The 24,856-nt window shown below is 41.8% G+C and overlaps 1 protein-coding gene and 1 pseudogene across 4 annotated transcripts in view; one reads left to right on the top strand and one right to left on the bottom strand.

Annotated features, from left to right (window-relative positions):
- Positions 1–1,080: 1,080 nt before the first annotated feature.
- On the top strand, positions 1,081–20,899 carry LOC138594378 (putative methyltransferase NSUN7; annotated as a pseudogene).
- Positions 20,860–24,856, bottom strand: part of apbb2b (amyloid beta (A4) precursor protein-binding, family B, member 2b) — a 44,469-nt gene continuing 40,472 nt past the window's right edge. For 3 of the 4 annotated variants that reach the window (XM_069665342.1, XM_069665341.1, XM_069665343.1), the window contains one exon: positions 20,860–24,274. In XM_069665342.1, the coding sequence (XP_069521443.1) occupies positions 24,104–24,274 (171 nt within the window). In that variant the 3' untranslated portion in view covers positions 20,860–24,103. The remainder of the gene's footprint in view (positions 24,275–24,856) is intronic. The other variant, XM_069665344.1, reaches the window with a different exon arrangement.

Consider the following 24,856-nt stretch of genomic DNA (forward strand, 5'->3'; position numbering starts at 1 on the left):
ACTTACTGTATATAGGTATGTCACAGAGAGGATATGCCTCCTTCATTATCATATTGTTGCCATGGTATTTCAAACTCAGGACAGCATAACCAAACACGACAAAGAGGTGATGAGTGGCTGTAACTCACAGGGACACTATATGATACCTAATGCAGAGTAGAAAAGGGCTTTGAGAGCAGGAAATTTGCAGTTAATAGTTGCTCAGGTTGCATTTCTTTAAGAAGATGAGCTGTGTTGCTCCCATGAGGAGGATTGTGAATGACAAAGGTAAGACCTGCTATGCAATTTTAAACAGCCCATCATCTTCTATGCAGATTACACTAAGCTGCTGTAGCCTTTTCTCCTCCTCCTGCTCCTCTAAAGTGGACTTTCTCCTGCCGAGGACGGGAAACTGCTTCACACTCATTAAATCACTGCTGTTAGATATTCATTAATTTATTCCATTTGCTCCGACATGGCCCTTATTGGACACGTTGCACATTTCTGGTCAATTCTAACTTTGTGCTTAAACATTGATGAGCGCTGTAAAAGCCGATTACACTCTGTCAGTGTTTCTCTCTATTAATCCAGTTTAATTAGAGGTTAGTGGTCCCTGCACTGGGATGTTAATCCTTATGGGATTCAATTCTTATTGTCAAAACCAGTAATGTCACTCAAACGCCCACAAACCTGCAGACATGTCCACTGTTACTTTATATTTGTGTGTGTGTGTGTGTGAAGCAGCCACACAGAGATGAGTGGGGCAGGTCAGTGAGAGGTGGACCTTTGTCCAGGGTCAGACCACTGCCCATTATTTATTCATGCCCATGTATCTGACCGGTCACTTAATTGCACCATGCAGGAGCCCCATTACCCTCCACAGGCTCACATTCACAGGAACAGGAAGGTGGATCACATGTCGGCCATGACTAACGGCATGCGTCTTATTTACATTTGCACATCTCAGGTGAAACTCTGCGAATGTTTGTGTCTGTTTAAAGATGCTAGTTAGTTGAACAGGGACAAGCAGGAATGTAGTGAAAAAGACATACTACAATTTGAGGATTGGCCTTAAAATTGCTTGGTTTTATTGCTGCGATCATGGCAGACAAAGGTAAGCTCTTAAGCAGTCTTTTTTTTGTTGTTATTTTTTTGTTAGATGGTTTTGTGTATGTATGTAACATGAGCACACACACCGTTTCCACCTCTCTTACAGTGGGCTCCAGCGAGGATGTGACAGAGGATATTTCACATCAAGAACAGGACCAACAGACCAACAAGGAGCCCTTCAAATTTCTACTTCCTCATCTTCATTCATCCTTTTCTTCACTAGGCAAGATGCATTTCTGATTCTTCTAATATTGTACATCATATTGAAAATATTTAATCATATGTCTTGATATTCAAGTGGTTGTACACTGTTAAAATATAAACAATGAGGATGAATGCTGCAGTTCAACAATGATTAAAGGACTTTATTGTGAAAAGAAAGACAAGGCTCTCAAATGAACCTGTGTGAACCCAGATTGTAGTCGTAGCTGAGCTGCCAAAAAACAAAACAAGGATTGGGATAAAATGTCAAATGTGAAAACTTAAATGACTAATATCTAAACCTTCTGCTTGTACTGTAAGGCTAAACAGCCTCACTTCAAATAGGATGCACTGTAAAGTGCACATTTTACCTCCTGATTCATCAAATAACGTCTCTTTTTCTTAACTCTTTCCACCTTAAATCAAATGAAGGGAAATTTTAAATTCCCTTTTATTTCAATAAGTCCCCGCCCCCTTTCTCTTCCCCGCACTCCCTCTTCCTGCAGTCTCCCCTCTGTCAGATGAGGCCTACCTGCAAGCGGCAGTCATTTTCCAGCGGCTGCGCGCAGAGAAGACGGTCACTCAACGACTGCTGCTTTATGAGAAGAAGACGGACGCACCGCTACCAGAGAGCGGAGACAAAACCACGCAGAGACGGGCCTACCAACTCGCCTTCAACACACTCAAATGTATGAATCATTGAAGTTACTCTTATCGTTTTCAGCAGTAATTGAAAATGTTAGCATCCTTTTACCTAATTTAGTTTAGAGAAGTAAGTGGAAGCACACACCCTGCCTATAAAGGACCGACTGATAGTTGTATATAAAGTCAGGGAGAAATTAATTAGATCTACTACACTACTGCTACCTCTGCAGACCTCACACACCTCCTATAAGGAAGCCTTATCTCTTTAATGAATAGTAGAGTAGCTACAGCACGTGTCAACTCCAATATTCACTTTTGAATAGCAGCCTCGACTGTAAACTGTAGATTAAGAAGTATATATATAGTCGTACATTTCATTTCCCCATGGGACTGCAAATTACTTCAGCTAGAGGGGCAGAAGATGTCTGTAAGGGAGGTGATAAGAGGGTGCATGCCACGGACACACACACACACACACACACACACACACAAGGGTACATGTATGCACTTATACAGTAAGCACACACAAAACGACACATTAAATCAAACATGTAAGGGGTGGCTGGTTTCCAATCAGGCTGATAGTTTAGATTGTATTTGACCAGGTGTGGAGATAAAGCTCTGCAATGGATTTGGATGGACCTGACATTTAAAGCTGCAGTGATAAATATTTTCATATTAGCAATTGGTCGAATCCACTTAATGTGGAGGGAGTCCCATGTTATGATAAACCCCAAATCAATCACCCAAAACTTTACGCAGCGCTTTGATTTTTTTTAGTTGGATGTGTTGGTTTTATGACCCACAAATTTACTTATTTGGAGCGTTAAACAGCTAAAACGACATATATTTTTTTCTCAGTCATTGAAGGAGACCAAAAAACCGAGTTAAAAGGACCTTAAATTGGGCTTAAATTCATCAGGTAACTAGAAACCAGACTCCAAATGAACTATAGTCCATGTCTGCTGGATGTTGGAATAGGCAACTGCTGGCTATCATGTTCGCCAAAACAACTATGACATTAAAGTATGTCAGCGCTGTGTGTTCTGCTGCCCCAAAGCTTCCAGAAAAGGTCAACAAGTCATCAATAACATCTCTACAATGAAATAATGTCTTTGTTACTCTGATTAATCCCCAGACTTATACCTGTTTTATAATGTACTTTCTACTAAGTACCCTATGAAAATTGTTATTCAGAATAATCGGAGACATTCATTTTGAGAATGGGTACTATCAAATATTTTAATGCTGTATTTTATTGCTGCACACACCACAAAAATAAGTGACCCTACTTGTACAGAGAAGGAAATCTAAAAGGTAAAATGTTGGCAAATAAAACCAAAAATAATATTTTGTTTCCCCAATTTAGTGTCTTGTTTTTAATGTATTTTTTCTGTTCCTTAAAAACACTGTTTTGTTGTAGACCAAGATTTACTGGAGGACATCATCACTGACAGCTGCTTCCACACGTCTCAGCATATTGTAAGTACCACCAAATTTGATATGAGCAGTCACAAACCAAAAAACTGATTAAAAACACTTCAGCAGTTACTCACTGACTGTTAAACTGTCTGCGAGTTATCTGTCTTCAAATAAAGTACCCGAGCTCCCTCTGTCCATATGTGCTCCATCAGAATATGGAAAAATGGAGGAGAGGGAGTCGGGAGGCAGTTAAAGGCCATTTGTATTCAGATCTGTTCGTAGTCTGGCTGCTTATAGGAGGCAAATGATGCATACAGCAGAGAGGCAGACGCACTCTCACACTGGGAGACTGTAAATGGCGCCATAAAACACTGTGCAATGACACATACATGGACAAAGACACACACCTATGTGTGTGAATGTATGTGTGTTTAAAGGATGACTTTATTGAGGGATGTGTGATGCAGAGGATGGCTGACAGTGTGACTATAAAAGCTGCCACACGGCTCTTTGTAATTCTGCACACCTCTTTACTGCAACACACATACTCTTCCTCACACACACACACACACACAAAAACACCCAGAGGAAGCAGTTAGGGAACAGAGTGTGATCATCATGGCCGCAGAGGAAGGAAAGGCCAGTGCATTTTAAGTTTTCCTTACGGCAGTTATGATCAATATTGTTTATGAAGAATGGATCACATGACTGTATGTAATGTGGAAGGGGGTCGCCTGGCGTGACAGACCTGTAGGCATTGTAACAAAAAGATGGACACAGCTTTAGCAGCCGAAGGAGCCAAGGGAAAATATTTCCTTCAGGAGGTGGAGACTAAAACAGAGCTAAAAATATACAAAAATGTTGCCGTTTGCTATCAAGTTTGCCATACCAGCTTAAAGGTGAGGGAAGCGACTCTGGAGAAAGTCTGTTGATATATAAACTCAGCACCGCTCCATTCAGTGCTCCTTCAGAAGCTTCTCCCCCAAATTCATGTACATGCATTACCAGGGAAAGAACTCTAACAACTAACTAATAAGCAATAGACAGGGAATCCTGAGCAGCGTAGCTAGGCAGAGGTTAGAGGTCAGTGAGCAACTGGTAGCTGTTGCCAATTAGCTGGAATTGAGTTTTTTGGAAACATAGAGATTTTTAAACGCACATGCAGGAAAGACGGCAAGCACACCGTGAGGAAATAGCCCCGACCTTTAATAGGTGATGATATATCACAGTTAAGTTGACAGCTTGGGCTTTCTGCTGCCCCCATGTGGTTAAATAAATTTGGCCTTTCATAGGAGGAAAAGTTCTGATACATAACATTATGAATAAAAAAGAATAAAAGCTCGTTTCACCTTTGCTCTTCTTGCTATGACAAGTCTCAATGTCTGCTGTGAAACGGTCTATTTTGCTTGATACAATGCTTGATAATGATGAAAATAATGATGAAAGTGTTCTTGTTTATTTGCAGTCCAGCGACTTGTTGCCATTGGCGATGGTGATGCTATTTGACTTCCAGGACCGAAGGTTTTTAATGCGCGAACGTCCAACAGAGGAAGGGGAGGAGCCTGTGCATGAAGTCAGGGACATGGAGATCAGTCTGCAGAGGTGTGTGTGGGAGCAGATTGTTAAGTGTCATTTTAATGTATCAAATAGTTTATTTCCAATGTTTCACCTGTTTTAAATCAGATGAGGTTAAATAAAAAGATGCGAGTCGTATCGTGGGTCTGTGTGCTTTCCTTACAGCTGTAAGACAAAGCTGGCTGCATCCCTGGCTCGCTGCAGGGTGAAACAGAACCTGCAGAGCGTCTCCTGTTTTTTGTCTCATCCTGTGAGGACCAAACAGCACAGAGCAAAACGTTTACCGCTTTACGCATGGATCAATACTCTCAAGATCAGGTACACTTATACACACACATAAACACATTTAACAAGCGGGCCATGCAGTAGTTTATATCAAACTTCAAAAAGCATTTCTAATGATCTTATTTTTATTTGCTTACAAGCCTTTTTGTGTTTTTGTGCCTGCATTTAACAACCTTTTTAGATCATCTTACTTTTTTCCTTCTTCTTTTTGAGTAGAAACCAGCTGGTATGTGTCAAACTCCAGAGAGCACATGATGTCAGTATGAAGAGCAGTGTTAAACTTTAAGAGGTTGTGAGTTGATATTGAGTTGATCTGTTTAGTGGGGGGGTTGCAGTGGGAGTTTAATGGTGAGTGAAGTTCACTGAGGCATATCTGAGACAGGAAGCTTCAGCATTTCTTTAGCTTCAGGGTGAGATGTGTTCCTGTGGTTGTTGATGTAAAATTAAGCGCTGTAGCATTGATAACCAGACAACCTGTGCAGTATGAGTCCTTGCTTTGATGCATTTGATCACAATTTGTCTTGTAAATATCCTCTGCTGTGTGTGGTGGAGGACAATTGGCCTTAAATATATTTCTGCCTTGAATAAAACTGTGAATCTACAAGCTAATCTGACCCCCCTCTCTCTTCTGTAGTGTTGATGAAGTGTGTGAAGCCTTGAAAAGCGATGGATTGCGTGAAGCGAAGAACTTGACTGAACTTGGGGAGTCGGCGTTCTGCAGAGACCCTCTCTGTCAAGACACACTCGTCTTCCCGCGGCAGCTTCACGCTCTGCTCCAGCACGGCACTATTACACACGCACTCAACATACAGGCATGTATCAATTTGTTTGTGCGGTGGAGTGTGTGATATATAGAAATAAAACTCACCAATGAGAAACATGCTTCCCTCCCTCAGTAGCTTGTTTTACAGATAATAAAAGACAGGTACAAGACTGACGGGAAATGTATTGTCCAACAGAAGCAGAAGAATTTGTATTTTACTGATTATTTATTTACTTAAGCAGAGATGTTAGTGCTGGGTTAAATATGAGTCTTTGTACACATACACATTTGACTCCATTCTCTTGTTTGGCTCAGTTTACTTACTCAGAAATAAACTGTAAAATAGTGTCTTTTTCAGAGGGATAAAATTGTAATGAAATACAGGAGGCCTACACCATCTAAATAATTCCAGATACAGATCACAGATGGCCCCAGTCTTCTGGCACCTCTGCTTATGAAGCATAAACATTTATTTTCTGTATCCACTTTAAGAGAGCACACATCCTTCATTAAGATAAGTACATGCAGAAGTACTGGCTTTAAATACAACAAAAAGGTCCCCAACTTGCTCCAATTAAAGAGACAGTAGGATATTTAATCAATAGCTTAAGGTGTTGACTTATAGTTCACTTAAAACTCATGATTCCCTTCACTGCTCTGAGGCAGATTAAAGGTTTTCAGACCTAACAAAAGAGCCGTTACAGTTGGATTTCCTGTTGTTGTTTTGTGAGTTGTATAGTTGAGTTGATTCACAGCGGCCATTTTTGGACATCAAATTTTGGGTCTTTAGTGTTGCACTGCTGATTTAAAGGTTTGCACAGCATGAGATATCTGACAAATGATTATCATTTATATATACTGTATATTAATAATCATATTAGTATCCACAGGTCTGTATATAGTAGTTTTAGATTTACTTTTAGTGTTTAAGTGTCTGTGTTACCTTGTCTAACCTGTCACTGTTTCTAAGTTTCGTCTGTTTAGTATGTGTGTCTGTACATTGAAAGCAAAGGAAACCCGGAGTCAAATTCCTTATATGTGCCCAAATACTTGGCCAATAAATCTGATTCTGATTTCACTACTTCCCGATTGATCAGCAACTGAAGAGATGATAGTAAAAAATCTGGAGGGCTATAGGTACATGTTTCAAGTAAAAACAACATATTTAATAACTCATTATTGCCAAGAGCTGACAACTAAGTCTAAATAACCATTACCGTTAGCTAGCTAACATTTTTGTTAGCTAACATTTTTTTAGCTGGGAATTTACTCTAATATGTCATGTAAAAGTGTCAAACTTTAATGTTAGCTAGAGCGGTGGGATGCTGACGTTAGTTGATGTCTATTTTGCTAACATAACTGCTGGATTTGAATTTACTCTCCTGTCTTGTTATATAACGTTTTTGAACTGTAAAGTTAGCTGGTTGGTTGAATGCTAGCTCTAGTTGTTGTCTGATGTTAGCTAATGAGTTAGTAAATAAATATGTTGTTCATTTTTCAGATGCCAAACAATCTATAAGTGATACATTGGTAAAGATTTGTCAGATTTCTTATGTTACGATATACAAACCGTTCAACACAGCAGTACTCCAAGGTTATGCTGTTATACTGCATATTATGCAGTTATACTGCATATTAGCTTCCCACCCTGATCATGACGTCAGAGGGAAAATGGCCACAGAGAATCAATCAAGAAAATGTCAAAGAAAGTCCTCATAGCACGTTTAAATCATGTGTCAACCTGTGTTTCAATCAATCAATCAATCAATCAATCAAATTTTATTTGTATAGTGTCAAATCATAACCAGAGTTGTCTCGAGACACTTTACAAAAAGAGCAGGTCTAGACCGACTCTTTGTTATGTTATTTAAAGAGAGGCCCAACATGAATCACCATGAGTAGCACTTAGCAATATTCGGCACATTGGCAAGGAAAAACTTCCTTTTAACAGGCAGAAACCTCGAGCAGAACCAGACTCATGTTGAACAGACATCTGCCTCGACTGGATGGGCCGAAAATGGGATAGAAGGAGATGCAGGATAGAGAAAGGCAAAGAGAGCAACAACATATGTTCTTGTTACCACAACAACATATGTCCTTGTTACATGAACAACAACAGGTAATACATACTTATGGTTACAATGCCACTAATAGTGGTAGACTAGGGTGAAGATTAGCAAAATAAATAAATAAATAAATTAGCGAGAGAAGCAGAGTAATGATAAAGGCTGAGGTAATCGTAATTGTAAGTTTGTGTTTGTGTTTCTTTGTAGGACAGGAGTGTGTGTGTGGCGGTGAGCGCGTTACGCCCCCTGCTGTTTGAAAACGGTGACGTGCTGGTGGCGGGGTCTTTCTCAGCTGTGACTGTGGCTCACATTGCTGTCGTGGCTGCTGCTCGCTCTGGCCGAGTGTTGCTGTGTGGTGCTGATCACACACCTTCACACATAGAGGAGATACAAGAGCTGCTCAGACTAATGGACATTAAAAGTGAGGAAAGCTTTTACACACCTGTGTTCATATATGCACTCCTGCTGTACAAACACACGACTGTTCTGCCCAATATAGATGTGCGAGTCCTGTCAGAGGTGTTCTGCAGTCTGGTTGAGTGGGACGCCGCCGTCCAGCGTTTAAAGGTCATCATAGTGCTGCCTCAGTGCTCGTCCTCCGCACTCAATGACCCCGTGCCCACCATGCACAGCGAACAGGGAGGTACGTCACATCAGGGAGGAAGGGATGGAACATGAAAGAGAGACAAGTCATCAAAGGCAAGGGCAAAATTACCAACAAAAAAAGTGAATAGAGGAAGGTTGTAAAAAAACAGGATAATAACGAAAATGAAGTCCCAAAAAAATTAGGACATATAATATGCTAGAAAAAAAGCAGAGGCATGTCACGCTTTTATTTCCCCCTAACGAGATCAAACAAGTTTCTTTCTGTTGACAGACTGGGGTCTGCTGCCAGACTTGTCTCACGGTTCTGTATCGCAAAGCAAAAAACAGATAATGGCCACACAGCAGGCACGACTACTCGCACACGCTCTCTCATGTGAGTATTTAATGAAAGCACACACGCAGAGATACATCAACTCTTTAATATGTGAATCCCAATGCACTGAGAACCTTGCAGCAGCACTGGTGTGGAAAAAAATGATTACAAACCCGTAGCTACGATGCAATAAAGAGTTTTAATTATTTACAAAAGTTTCGACACGCACGTAATCTTTAGGGTATAATCAATACCTCTTTGATTTCAAATCAACACCTTTTTATCTACACCAATAAACAGAGAAATACTCACACACTCACATAATCACAGTATTCTGTATTGTATGCATATTGTATTTCCTCTGTGCATACTGTTGAAAGGACTGTATGAATTGAACAGAAGATTTTTCTCTGTACTTTTTATGCTCTCCTGCTCCCCGTCTGTCAGTCCCAAAGGTTCAGACGGTGGTCTACTGCACACGCTCAGTGTATCCTGAGGAAAACGAACAGCTGGTGAGGAGAGTGTTAGAGAAAACACACACCCCCTCCAAACTGCTGCCTTTCAGGTAAACACACACAAACACACACACAGACACCTGCTTATTCTTTGTGCAGTTATTATTTCTCATCATGTAGTTTTTAATTATGCAATCAGAATTTTCATTGCTTGACCACAGGCGTGAACAACCAATGTAATGAGGAAAATGAATGCTGCAGTCCTGAACATGTCCCAACATGACCTTACTGTCCGGAAATTGTTTGGAGTTTATGTGTTGAAAGGGCTTAATAGGGTTAGGGTTAGCTGATGGGAATTCCATTAGTTTTAAAGTTATGACCTGATGATGGCGCTAGATGAAAGACAAAATGACCACCAAATTCATTACAAATTATCCCGAGGGGGACGATGAATTTCTTCAACATATTTCATGGCAATCCATCCTGTAGCTGTAGTCAACCCACTGGTGGCACAAGTGTCTTTGAGAGATCACAAACACTCATCAGGATTCTTCTTCTTGGGACTGTGCATGTTTGAACAAAATGTAACAGCAATCTATCAGATAGCTTCTGAGATATTTCATATAGGAACAAAGTGGTGGACAAACCAACAGACTGACATTCATCACGAGAGCCTTAAACATAGCCAAAACACAATCTATGTAGTACCTACCTTAACAGCTTTGATAGGTTAACAGGTCCCTTTGCAGGTCTATAATGCTGGACAACATCATCCATTGGGGGAATTCATCAAAGGTTTGCACAGCTTTTGGGCCCGCTAAACCTGTGCAAATGACACAAGAAGACTCCGCCTCATTCTCGATGCACAGGCAGAGGGTTGAATGCACCCAAATGTGCGCTGCAGAGCAAACAGTCTCTCTGTGCTCCGGTGCCGTTTGCACGTATAAAAATGAGTCATTATGCAGACATTTGGGGCAAAGTTGGCCCCTTTCTATGCAAATGAGCCTCGTGGCAAAAAGCACCTAATTAAAAAACAAACAACAAACTCCAGCGCTAACAGCACCGCGCAGTTAGAGAGAAAATATTACTGCCTGCAGAGAGCTGGTGGTAACTGCGGCACACCTGTTATAAGGGCTGTCACGCTCTGAGTTTCCACTCATCATGACGTCAATTCCACCTTTTGTGTGATTTATTTGAAAATGTATTTGTCTGTAAAAACAATCTGATAACAATATATTGTCATTATTATTATAATCGGGAGACCAATCAATCCGGGGCTGTGCAAGGCTTAACCCCGGAACACGGGCACAGACACGGGCAGACAGTCTGGAGCCGGCACGCAGGACAGGGATTATAATACGGACGAGCTGCTTTTGTGCACTCGTTTAAAAAAATGAAGCTGCGTTACAGACAGTTAAAATAGTAAACACTTGTCAATTATGAACTTGACTCCCTGCTCATCATCGATCTGTGCCTGGAGTTGAGATCTGTCAGTGTGCGCTCAACTACTGCCTGAGAGCGCAGCACCGCGCAGCAGAGAGTGGAGGGCAAACTGCACAGATCTGTGACCGTGTATGCGCTTGAATATCATCAGTGCAATTTGCTTTGTGAATCAGTCCTTGAGACGCAGCAGATAGCGGGGGCAAATGATGCAATTCATTCTTAGTGAATTAATCTTGATCTTAATGAAGGATTAGATTAGATTTGCTTGCAGAGGAAAACTAATGTCCCTTTATTGTAAGCATAACATCACTCCTTTCAGATAGGCCTCTCACAGCAGCATAATAAGACTAAATTGACAATAAAACGATTAGGCAGAGAGTATATGAGCTTCATTCACAGTCTCATAAACAGCAGCTGCTTATTCAACATCTGCATGTGTATCTAACTGCAGACCCCAATCATAGTGAGCAGTGAGCTTCGTCTCTGTGTGTAACGGACTGTAAGAGAGAGTAAATAATGTCCGGGTAGTGCAAATATGACATATCTCCACATATACAGGTGTCCGTGTTTGACTGCGAGTGTGAATCTGTGTGTGTGAAAGAGAGAGAGGCTGATGACAGAATAAAGGATCAGCTGCTGTTGCCGTGGGTACAGCAGTTAATCCTACATTCGGGGTGAATGAGGCAGAGGACACTTCAGAGTCTGTTTCACGCCTGCTGCTCCACACAACTCATTTCCTAACATCCGTCCGCTTAAAGAAATCTAAATGTTATTATATTCGGTCACATTGGCTCTTTTATCAACCTGCAAATGCTCAGTGAGACGATCAGCAGCTGTTTCATGTCTGTGTTTACCGATGGTGTTCAAAGAAAACACACATCTACTGCAGCACCGTGCAGCCTGTGCTGGTTTCAGAGGAGTCTGTTCACTCTGGAGAACTGTAGAAAAGAAACCAAAGTTAATCTGCTAAACTGCGACCAAACTGCCCTCTTTGTATTTAATGAAAGCTTTCTTTACATCAAAACTTAAAATATGAAAGGGAAGTTATTTTTCATCAAAGAAGGATAGGAAATGGAGGAACTGGTAATAAAACTAATAAAGTGAAAAGTTCCTAGTTATGTTTAAGTTTTTAAGTTTTACTTTAAGTTTGTGATACTTTAATATCAGCTTCTGATATTTTAAATCGTTTAAATAATTTAAAGCAACTTGAAAGATGCTGAAAAAATTTCGTTGCTCTCCTTCGGGCTCAGCTTCAGCTTCTTATCTTGCTGCTGTAGAGATGAACTCAAGGGTTAATCAGTCCACAGGGAGAACACGGTTGGATGTGGTTAGAGGAACAAAAATCTCTGATGTTGAGTGTGGTAAAAGATGCAACAGGCTGGAACTTTTTTATTAAAGATAATTTATGAGGCCTTTTTTCATATTGATAGGATAGCTGAAGAGAGACAGGAAATATGGGGAGAGAAGAGTGGGGGATGACATGCAGCAAAGGAACAAGGGCAGGAGACAAACCTGCGGCCGCTGCATTGAGTACTAGCCTCTGTATATGGGGGGCCTGCTTTACCCACTGGGTTAAACCAGAGCCCCAGACTTGAACTATTAATAATTGAGGGCAGGGTCATCTCTATTTACAGATTCTACATAGAAATGTAGAATTCAGTTCCTCCTGTCATCTGATATGTCATCTGACTATGTTGTTGTACCTGTCGTACTGATGTGCTGTCTGACTGTGTCGTTATACCTGTCATCCTGATGTGTCATCTGACTGCATCGTTATACCTGTCGTCCTGATGTGTCGACTGACTGCGTCGTTATACCTGTCGACCTGATGTGTGATCTGACTATGTCATTTTACCTGTCATCCTGTTGTATCGTCCTTATGTGTCGTCTGACTATGTCATTATACCTGTTGTACTGATGTTTCGACTGACTATGTCATTATACCTGTTGTACTGATGTTTCGACTGACTATGTCATTATACCTGTTGTACTGATGTTTCGACTGACTATGTAGTTATACCTGTCGTCCTCATGTGTCGTCTGACTTCATCGTTATACCTGTCGTCCTGATGTGTGAACTGACTATGTCATTATACCTGTCGTCCTGTTGTATCGTCCTGATGTGTCGTCTGACTATGTCATTATACCTGTCGTCCTGATGTGTCGTCTGACATCGTCGTTATACCTGTTGTCCTGATGTGGCTTCTGACTATGTCATTATGCCTGTCGTCCTGATGTGTCGTCTGACTTCATTGTTATACCTGTCATCCTGATGTGTTGACTGACTGCGTCGTTATACCTGTCGTCCTGATTTGTCGACTGACTTTGTTGTAATACCTGTCGTCCTGTTGTGTTGTCTGACAATGTCATTATACATGTTGTCCTGATGTGTCGACTTACTGCGTCGTTGTACCTGTCGTCCTGATGTGTCAATTGACTGCGTCATTATACCTGTCGTCCTGTTGTGTCGTCTGACTATGTCATTATACCTGTCGTCCTGATGTGTCGACTGACTGCGTCATTATACCTGTCGTCCTGATGTGTGTTCTGACTATGTCATTATACCTGTCGTCCTGATGTGTGATCTGACAATGTCATAATACCTGTCATACTGGTGTGTCATCTGACTGCGTCATTGTACCTGTCGTCCTGATGTGTCGTCTGACTGTGTTGTTATACCTGTCGTCTTGTTGCATCCTCAGACTATGTCGTTATACCTGTCGTCCTGTTGTGTTGTCAGACTGCATCGTTATACCTGTCGTCCTGTGTTGTCTGACTATGTCGTTTTACCTGTCGTCCTGATGTGTTGTCTGACTATGTCGTTATACCTGTCGTCCTGTTGTGTCGTCAGACTGCGTCCCTTATACCTTTCTTCCTCTTGTGTCCTCTGACTATGTCATGATACCTGTCGTCCTGTTATACCTGTCGTCTGACTGCGTCATTATACCCATCGTCCTTTTGTGTCGTCAGACTGCATCATTATACCTGTCGTCCTGATGTGTGGTCAGACTGCGTTGTTATACCTTTTACAACTAACTTCAAACTCACAGTTCAAGTCTTGACCTCTAAAGAGAATGATCTTGTCCTAAATTTCTAGATTCTTTTGGGTTTCCATCCAGCTGTAAAGAATCACCAGCCTGCTTTACATGGCAGGGAGGGCAAATGTACACTCTAACAGCTTTTCATTGAGAATTTTAATACGCATAAAGGTCATCAGCTTATTATGTCCATATTTAAACAGAATTTGGACAGTGTTTGGTCTGCTGAGATTTGCTAACCACCATTTACTAACATATCTGTAGTTAAGGGCACTCATACCAGATGTTCAATATAGAGCGACCGGCAGGGACAGCTGTCAGTGCAGGGGCCGTAAACATGCATGTCCTGAAGCTCTGTGCTGTACAATCTTTTTACTGATACGTTGAATACCAAGTGGACCAACTCACCCAAAACCACTTACATTTACAGTAAAAGGTTGTGTATAGATGTTTTTGCACTTAACTATTTACATTTACCTGTAACTGTAAGAATTGTGCAAAATGCGTCAATAGAAAAGTATTTTTGCAGTTTTTCAAGAGCTGTGCATCAGTTTATGAGTTAAAAAAGTTCTCCCTGCTCCTCGAAAACACTCAATGACAGAATAAATATTAAAGGTGCAACATACAGCAGTTTAAAAAAACATTTCCTGTAATTGGTTGTCAAAGTAATTTATGGTATCGCTTCTGAAACTGACAGTACTTGTTTGCAATTCTTCTGTTTGTTTACATCAATACTTCTCCGAATTAATGTGACAAAGATGAATTTATGTATCTTTTAACAACTTTTCCACCTGCTGCTGTCTCTTCTCTCTCAGGGTGAACGGTCCGATCTTCCCTGATGAGTCCCAGCCAGGAGACGCGACGGACTCCAAGTTCTTCCGGCTGGAATCATCTCAGCTCACCAACGGCTGCTTCATAGCGCGGCTCTCCCGACAGGTAAGAGGAAGACGAAGGAAAATGTGTGAAGAGAAAGTGAGAGACATTTAGAGGGCGATGTTGTGTTTGGAGATTGAGGAGTAAGAGAGTTTGTTGTGTGTGCCTGTGTGTGTGTGTGTGTTTGTGTGTGTGATTGCTTTGCGGCGAGACCTTCCTGAAGTGCTGAGGCTGCACTCTTTTACTGTCTGTCTGCAGGGAGGTCAGTCGGCTCCGCTTGTCTGCACCATACATATACAGACACACACACACACACACATAAAGACCATCACTCTGAAACACTGCAGCATTATTCCAACACTCCATGAAAAAACAGGCACTATTAAGGATGAAATACGCCAGAGCTGTGAAACTTTTCAGTGTTTTACAGCAAAGATGAATGGATAATTCTCTGAATCGTTCTTCCAGCCCGTCAGTCTTCTTACATCACCTCATGCTCTGTCTGTTTGCCCCCCCTCCTCTCTTTCTCTCTCTCTCCTTCTCCACTCATAAAAAGAAGAAAAATACAACAGACGGAAATGAGAAGCTGCTCCTTTGATCCCCTGCAGCTCGAAAAAATGGTGCAGGGAGGGGACTGTGCCTGACTGTGTGTGCGTTTATATCAATACACACACACACACACACACACACACACAAGCACATACGTTAATTCAAAATCTAACGATCAAAAGGTCTCATTAGATCGACGCTCACTCGCTACAGTGATTTAAGCCACGCCAGGGCTGCAACTGCAGATTTAGGTACACTGACACATTTGGGGTGTTTCTCTGCTGCAGAGATGATTGACTGCTCGCTAGTCAAACTGTTCTAAAGTGAGATTTCGAGGGATGTGAAACAGACACATGGCATCATAAAGTGACACACACAGAGAGAGGGGATGAGGCAACAGGAAAATTCAAAAGAAGACAGGACAACAGACACCTTTTATGATGCAAGCTGTGTTTCAAATCTGTTATCGGTAAAGTGTAAAACACATCTGACAGGCTGTCATCATTCTCGCCTCTTTCATGCATATTGTAGGCCTCCCCGTTTAATCACAAACTGTGACTTCTTCTGCACTGTTTAACTTCAAGGGTTAAAAATGACTCACGTTAACAAGACTAAGAACCATGCTAGCAGCTCTGTGGTGTTAGCGCAGCGGGGCTTTAAGCAAAATGCTTACATCAGCATGTTAACATGCTCACAAATGCCTCATTTCCACGGCTTGGTACAGCTTGGGTCTAGTCATTTTTCTATTGGTACCAGGTTGTTCTCCAATTTTAGTTTTCCACCCCTCCTCAATGTAGGCAGGATTTTCAGCGAATGGTGAAAGCGATGAACCATGAAGCTTTGGTGACATGTGTGCCCGTCGTCAACCGTCCACGTCATAGGGTCTTATAAAACATTTTGGTTGCTGTAGCAGCTTGGCTGATTCGGAATGGCAGGATTGTGAAGGATCTTCTCTATTAGACTGTCGTCATGATTCTGTGTAACCAATCAGTGGTCTGCAGGTGTTTCAACTCTAACTTTTAGATTTGGCTCAGCTCGCTTGGAACCTCAGCTGAGTTGAAATTAAAAATAAATATATATTTATATATCGGTATGTATAAAAAAAGAAAATAGGGCAAATAACAATGCTCACTAGCTTTGTTTACCATGTCCATCAAACCAGTTTAAAGTGTTAGCATGCTAACATGTCTTATAAGTACCAACCAAAGTTCAGCTGAGGCTGAAGGGAATATTAAAGGTATAATAAGTAGGATTTTCCTAGAAAAATAAAATATAGACTTTTACAAATCTAATATAATGTAAATTATTACTTAATAGCCTCAATACATGTGTGTTGGTGAGTGTGTGCAGACCCTTGTGAGACCCTTCTGCATCTACTCTGTTGTTTTGCTCTGCACGGGACATTTTCAGGAGGGGCGCTGTTGTGGTTCCCTGAGCCAATCACAGCGTGTAGGTGAGTGTGGGAGTGGTTCAAATTAGCAACTGGGCCCCATTCAGACTGACAAACATGGCATAAGGGCAGAGTTGGCCTTCTTTCTCTTGGACAGGTAGGTGCATCAAACCGGGTAGGACAAGCTAACCGGCGGTCAGCATGCTAGCACAAAGGTAACTGGCAGTTAGCATGCTAGCACAAAGATAACCGTGATGTTGTCAGTGGTAGCTCGGCGGGGTGGGTGTGTTCTCGCACGAGAGAGTGTGAGTGAGCTTCTGGTGACGAAGAGCCCAGGAGGAGACCAGTTTGAATGTGTTGTTGACAAAATGCAAGAAAAAATCCTACTTATTATAAGTTTATCAGGTATTTGATCATAAATCAAAGTATCAAAAAAAAAGTTAATGCATCATCAAAGTTATTATAATTCATCCTGTGGAGAAGTGTTTGTAGCACGTTAGGTCCATGACAATCTGTCCTACAGTTGTTGAGAAATTTCAGTAAAACCGAACACGTCAACCTGCTGGTGATGCTAGAAAACAAGTCTGTAGGATCGTTCCACCAAAAAGCACTGATAATAAATGTATTATTTCATCTGTTAAACACATCAGACAGGCTGCCGCCATTCACGCCTCTCTCCAGTATACTGCATGCTACTTACAAACTATGATGTCGGCAGCATAGTTAAACACTTACGGACTCTTAAGGACTCAAAGCAGTAATAAGACAGCTTAAAAATTTGAGTGAGTTAAAGATACATTTGCCGTGTTAGAGCTCTGTACTGAACATCTTTCAACTTTCTTTAGAGAAGAGATCAAACACAGGACGAGGATTCAGACGGAGAGGGAAAGGAGGGGGAAGAAAAGGGGCTTACAGGAGGTTTAATGGGATTTTTACTCTGATTAAATGTCACTGGGGATGAAGACGCTTTTTATCACTGTGCATTTACTATATGTACACATGGATCAAACTGTGTGTTGGTTTTAAAGCACCTGCTGGCTACATTTTGTTTTGGTCCTGAATCAGTTCTTCTTAATACTCACTTCAACATTGATGTAAAGCATATAGACCGAGCTGTACCTTTCATTCAGTGCTCATTAGCAAATGTTAGCTTGTTTAGACTAAACTAAGACAGCAAACATGCATTTATGTTAGCATTGTTCCTGTAAGCATGCTGACATTACTGTTAGCAGCTAGCTCAACGCACCAAAGGTCTTGAGAAGAGCCTCACAGAGCTGCTCGCAGGCTGTAAAGTGTTTTCTCACATAGGCAGAGGGAGAGACAAGTTAAGAGGTTTCTGACAGTGACTGTCGTGTTGCCTTTCAAACTATATCCCACACTCTTCTGTTCTGTTCTAAGAGCCATCAAACCCCCTGAGACCCCTCCTCTCCTCCTCCTCCTCCTCTCCTTCCTCTTCAGCTGCTTCCCTTTATGGCTTGAGCTCATTTCTGCAGCATCTTTTTGTTGTTCTATGGATCTCCTTGGTGCTATGTTACCCTGGAGGCCTGTAGTTTTAATGTGTTGTATCTTCACATCAAATCTTAAACTGCCCTTGCTTTTTCAGGCGGATCCCACAAAGGTAGAAACAGTCCAGGACGTGTTGGCAAGGGCGGCAGCCAAGGGCCTCCTGGGTGGAATAATTCCTGAACAATTGAAAGCAGGCAAAAAGGGGAAGAGCAGGAAGAATCGCGTGGCTTCAGCAGGCAGCAAACCTCCGTCCCCCTTGAGCCAGGAGAGGCAGACAGGAGGGGAGGAACATCCAGATGCACCTCCACAACAAGAAGAGCAGAAAGGTGAATGTAGTGACGAAGAAAAGGAGAACGATAATGGGGGGAAGGGAGGTAAAAAGAAGAAGAGCGGGCTTAAAGGGCATAAGCGAAAGGCCAAGCAACGACAAAAACAAACCAGCAGGACGACCACAGTCTCAAAGAATCACTCTCAAAATCACAAGAAGAAACCAACAAAGAGAAAAGCAAAGAGACGTCTGACCAAAACTAAACCGAGGAGAATACCTCGTCTCACACTGACGTTAATATCGTCGGCTAAACTCCCCAAACACTTGTCTCCGATCACAGCCCTCGCACACAAGCTAATCGACACTCCAGTGATTAAATCACAGCAGACTGTCTTTAGCGCCTCCTCTGCTGCTCCCTCTGCTCCGCCTGCGGCCTCCAAACAGGTCCAGGGACAAAACACAGAGCCTGTGAGAGCTGAGAAAACACAGAGGGAAGCAGCTGAACCAGAAAGTCAGTTTAAGGCCAGGGGAAAGATGGTAAAAATGAAGTCAGAGGTGGTGAAACAGAACACGTCAAAGTCTACTAATTTTGTCCTGCCGCCCATCTCCTCCCCGTCCTCCCGCTCTCTGAGCGGCAGGAGCGGCAGTTCTCCCTCTCAGCGTCTGTCCCAGGCCTCCAACTCTCAGCTCGCACAGATATCTGCCTCCTCCTCCTCCTCCCTCTCTCTGCCTGGATTATAGAGGTGTGGGGATCAGGCTCACTGATGTGGGAAATTAAGGCACGCTCTGGACTCCTTACTAAATCATTTTAAATGATTAATTATTTAAGATGTGATATTTTCATATTAAAATGTTTCTCAGAAGAAGGATCTTTTTACCCAAGTATATGATAAGCTGGACGCTGTGTTTTGTGTTTGTAACTGTGTAACTGAAATGGCAGCTTATAAATTAAAGTCAATATGAGCAATGAAACTGAGTTGAATTGAATTTAGCTATTTTACCCTCTTCTTCATCTAAAACCCTCTACACAAATGCACAAACAGACATTTTTGTTAAAATGAATTTCAATTAAGTTATCAAGTCATTACTGAAAAATTCTAGTTTTTCCTTTGTATCATTAAAGTTGCTGTGAGGAGTTTTATTCTGGTTATGAAAGAGACTGAAATTAATTCTGATTAGTCTATAAGACCTACAAAAGCAAACCAGACCATCAGCAACAAGATTATTTCTATGTAGTTATTTTTAATGCCTGAAACTGCTGGTGGGGGGTAGGTGCCAGATGAAGCGATTAACTGCAGGCTGCCTTTGTTTACATTTTCCAGGGGAGAAATTTAAAGTTAGTCATACATATGACTGTTAGAAAGCAGGATGAGATTTTTTGTTAAAAATTTCCACTTAAGCACGAACGGGACAAAATCAGCAAAGAGAAAAAAGGTTTCGGTTTTGTCCACAGGGGGCGCCAAAATCAACACAAACAGAAAGTTCCGCACAGGAGCTTTAAACCTACATCGTGTGTATACGATTAGGGTCGTAGGCTGAAAAGGAAGAGTTATGTTTTTTTTTCTTTTGCTGAAAGTAGAGGTCTTTTTCCATTTCAGATTTATAATGTATGTCAGACTTCTTCAAGGTTAAATACATATACGTGAACTTAGAATCTTTGACCTTTGAGCCACCTATGTCAAGATATTAATTATATCAATTAACTAGCACAAGTGCATACATTTTTTTTTTTAGATTTAGAGATTTTTTTTTGTTGCCAAGAATAGGATCCAAGGAATATATTGCTTACACCGAGGACAGGTGTATGCAAGTTAAACTACTCTCGCAGACTAAAGACGAAGTCTAAATAAAAAAAGATTCCAACTCTGTGATCAAGATAAATCTCAAAGATCACAAGATCAGAGAAAAGATAAGTAAGGGGGAAAAATCTGTTTATTGTTGTCTTTAATTTGCCTATTTTCTAAAAAAGCATGTAATTTTCAGCAGCTAAAACTTGATCACACTGAATAGGCGACATCCCAGTGACATAAAAGTGAACCTCAACATCTCTGGTTCAAGTCGATCAGAATCACTGAATTAAACAATAAATCAATTAACATAAGAAAAACCAACGTACAGCCCTAACGCGCACACACAGACACACACAGCCAGATGCTCTATATTATAATGCTGTTTATTCTCACAATTGGTTACATTGATAAAGTGTACAAATCAGTGAGCAGCAAACGGAAGCCAACACATCCACCTGTGGGAAATGTGTGTGTTTGTTGTTTATGTGTGTGAGCTTGACAGAGACGCTGGGAGTCCACTGCTGTTACCACCATTATTTCCTCCTCCTCCTCCTCCTCCTCCTCCTCCTCCTCCTCCTCCTCCTCCTCCTCCTCCTCCTCCTCCTCCTCCTCCTCCTCTTGAACCAGCGGTGGACTCCCCGCTCTGAGTGCACTGTACAGGGTGAAGATATATTTCCTTTATCTGCCGGTTTCTGCAAAGCGGAGCGTGTTGTAGCGTTGTGAGTTAACTGAGACAATGACACCGAGTCGAGAGACTTCACTTGCCCCAACTAATAAAATCAGTATATACCTTTATAAAATAGAATAAATAAAATAAAAAATATTTCTGTTCAGTACATACAGTCGTTCTTTCATCTGTCCAAGGGCATGCAAGGCTTTTTACCACTTTCCATTTCTCCAGATCAAAAGAATGCATAGATAATTGCTCAGATTCAGCATCAACTTAATTGACAACTGTGAATTTTTTTTACCTCTCCTCAGTTCATTATTCGCTCTTGTATTTTTCATATCTACAACAATGTATATCAGTATTTTACACTTTGGCCATTTGGTGAGTTCTCAAAAAAAGGCATTTCATTACAAGGAAATGATAGAAAACTACAGACATTCAAAATGAAAAAAACATAGCTTATAACAATGATTAATGCCAAATGTTACAATAATATGGATATTATATACACACAAATGTTGTCATTTCATTCACATTTCAACATCCTTGTGACAAAAGAAGGTGACGTGGCTGAAGTCTGTCAACAAAATCTCACTAACACTCCTAGCTCCTTAACAACGTGACCGTTTGCTAAGCCCTGCCCCCTTTAGCTACTGTCGCGACGTCTATCAAGCTTTGCTTTCTCACGTAGCATATATTCAGTGTAACAGCGGCGGACATAACACTCGAAATTTTAACAGAAGCAGCTTCTCATTCCGACTGCCGACTGTCAAGTATGGCGGCTAAAATGACTGAAACATCCACGAGCAGGTTTTAAAATGACCGAAACAATAACGAGCAGGTTTTATAAGCTAGCTCGGTAGCTAATTAAGCTAATGTGAGCTCCGTGAGTTGGTTTAAATTAACATCTCTGGCTGACGTTTTTTAGATCATCATTTTAAAAGTAGATTCTTGTAAAGAGGTAACCGATATCCTGCTCATGGAGTGAAATGTTGCTACAAACAGTCAGCCGCCTGAAGAGTTGATCCATACAGAAATGATGAAAATAAAGAAACTTTTTTTAATAAAGTTAAAGTTCAAATAATATTAGGCTTCGGTGAGGATGAAGTAACAGACTGTTTGGGTACATAGCTAACATACTTGGCCAACCAAGAGAGAGGCTGGTTTTAGAATTTAATTATTTTATGGATTTAGTGAGCTTTACTGTTCATACTTCAAAAACTAAATGTCTTCAGGCTTTTTAGGCAGCCAATGAGCCAGCCCCGAGGCTTGGCTGGGGTTGTTGAGTTTAAAATTCCTCAAATCCCATAAAAAAGGATGGAGCTGCTGACACTACACTTACCTCTGATACAGTATCATCCTTAAAGTTAGGAAGACTACACAGATGGTTGGATATCAAGGAAGTAAGATGGTTAGCCTGACATGCTAACAGTGAAAAAAAGAGCTAAATACGCTCACAGTTTAAACTATTTCCAACACTTTTGTTTGTGTTGTTGGTTTTTGAAAGGCTAGATAAATAAAGTTCATCAATCGCTGTCTGATGGAGGGGCTTAGCAAACGGATCACTTTAGAGATTCAGCATTAATCAGCTGTGATGTGTTTATGATTTTAAAAGACTTCATTAGTTTTTACCAAACATCCAAGCTGGTCAGATATGTGATAGTAAGAAACTATCAGTGTTGAATTGAGATTTGTGTGAGACAAACAGAAACAGACCAAAAGTGAGTGATCTGGTGGCACTGATGAAAACATACAAAAAAGAAGTAGGCATAAAAAAAAGGTGAAGGCGCATTCAAGTGAACAGAACCCAGACGGATAGCAGCCCAGGAAAGTCCTGTTAGATTGAGTCGACGTGTCTCTCTGATGGCTTTCCTCTGGAACAACAGCCGAGGCTGGAGGTGAAACCTGTCCGTCTCTCTGCTTCTCACCTCCTCGCAGTTCAGCTCAGCTGTGGACAAAATTAATTGCCACCATTCCCAGGTAGAAAAACACATCCCTCCAGTCTTCATCTTTGCATGATTCCTCTAGCCGCCCTCCTGTTGCCAATCCTCTTATGAAGTCTCTGGTGAGGTGGGCTTTAAAGGAATAAACATCAAATTTCCTCCAGCATGTGTATCGAAGAGCAGCAGCATGCTGATGTCTCCTGTGTGTGAAGCAGCAGTCTGGTTATCTTTACCAGAGAGCAGGGAGGAGTAACGCTGTCCACTGCTGCATCTCGTCCTCCATTATGGCTATTGTCTGTCATCTTCCAAGGCGTAACATAAGGACAAAAACAACAAGCATACAGGAAGAAGAAGAAGGATGTTTTCTGGTGAAAGGTCACCACTCGTTCAGACCCTCCAGGCTGATTCTTGCACAGTTGAAAGGAAGAAAAAGAAAAGAAGGAAAAGAGAGTGTCTTCAATTTCTCACCCCTTCGGTCTCTGAAAGCAGCAGCGATGTGTTGATATTGTCTAGAATGGGTCATTTTTTATACAAAAGGTTCATGCAGGATCAGGGTTAGACTGTGAGAGTGGTCTTATCTATTAAGTCTGTAGCAGCTTCCTTCTTTAATTCATAACATACAAGATGGCTTTCATGATTCCAACCATACAGTTACAATAAAGACTACTGAGTGGAATGAGAGAGAGGGACAGAATAGGGTGGGGGAAAAGCCACTACAGACTAACAGGACAACCAGGTGAGTGACAGGGGGGGGGGGCGTGGCCAGGTGTGCAAGGTCATGCTGGCAGCACAGGCACAGACACAAATACAATTAGAGCATGGGGAGATGAGCGGTCTGGGCAGCAGCGAGCACGCTCACCACAACTTCCTCCTACTTCAGTTTTTGCTCTCTTCTCCTTACTCCGTCTCTGGTCTGAGGGAGATGAGCGTTACCTCTATGTACACTATCACCTTCATGATCAGGTGTTCCTCTGTGGTTATTCCTTCTTTATGTTGAGTCTTTTTCACCTCCGATTTTTAAAGGAAGAAGATTCGAGCTGCTGCTCTTGAGGTGAAATTAAATTGTTACTCCGGGAAAGCGAAGGAACGATGACAGGGTTTCTCATACCGCTGGTTACTGGGGTCTATGGTGGTGACAGGTTTTGGCAGAGATGTGACTAGTTACCATGTAGACAGGGGGTTGTGGAAGGGAGTTGGTAGGACTCAACAATGTTTACTGCGGCAACTCCGTGACAGGTCTCTTCTGTTTGAGCGTGTCGATGAGAGACAGGACGCCTCTTTTCACGCTGGTCGAGACTCGACGGGACACAGAGTCACCAGGGGGAGACGAGCCGCAGGCCTTCTGGGAGGGGGGTCGAGCCACCAAACACTTCTGGTACCGCAGCTGAAAGAGAGAAAGTAAGAGGGAGAGAGAGAGAGAGAGACGTATTGTAAATAATAGAGAGTTACAGCTGCTGAGTATACGACTGTGGAGGTGTCCGAGTGTGTGAGAGAGAGAGAGAGGAGGGAAGGCTGGTTGGTGCAGGCTGCTCGCTGTGATCAATAGTAATGACTGATGATTCCTGTCACCGTGAATCAGTTTTAGTGTGTGCGCGTGTGTGTCTGTGTGTGCGCTCCTGTGTTCATATATCCAAAGTTCTGATGTGTGATCAATAGCACGGCCAGCAGTCGACTAATCTTGTGACTCACACGGAGCAGAGGGGGCAGAGGACGATGACTAACCTCCACTGATGGGACGCATTATAGCACCCCAACTCCACAGAGGACATTGTAAAGTTTTAATGTGTTCATTACTCGACTTACTCATTCTAATTACATGCGTCCTCTTTGATGTGTAATACAACCTTCAAGACTAAACAGAAAATCTTTACTCGTAGACTTGCGAGGACGTCCTCTGTCAGAGACAACGGATGCCGAACACACACTATATTTTCACTTTAGGTTGCTTCTCTAGATTTGAATGGAT

Source organism: Semicossyphus pulcher, unplaced genomic scaffold, assembly GCF_022749685.1.
Source record: "Semicossyphus pulcher isolate SPU_LCO1_2020_fin unplaced genomic scaffold, fSemPul1.0.p SCAF_17, whole genome shotgun sequence".
Lineage (NCBI taxonomy): Eukaryota > Metazoa > Chordata > Actinopteri > Labriformes > Labridae > Semicossyphus > Semicossyphus pulcher.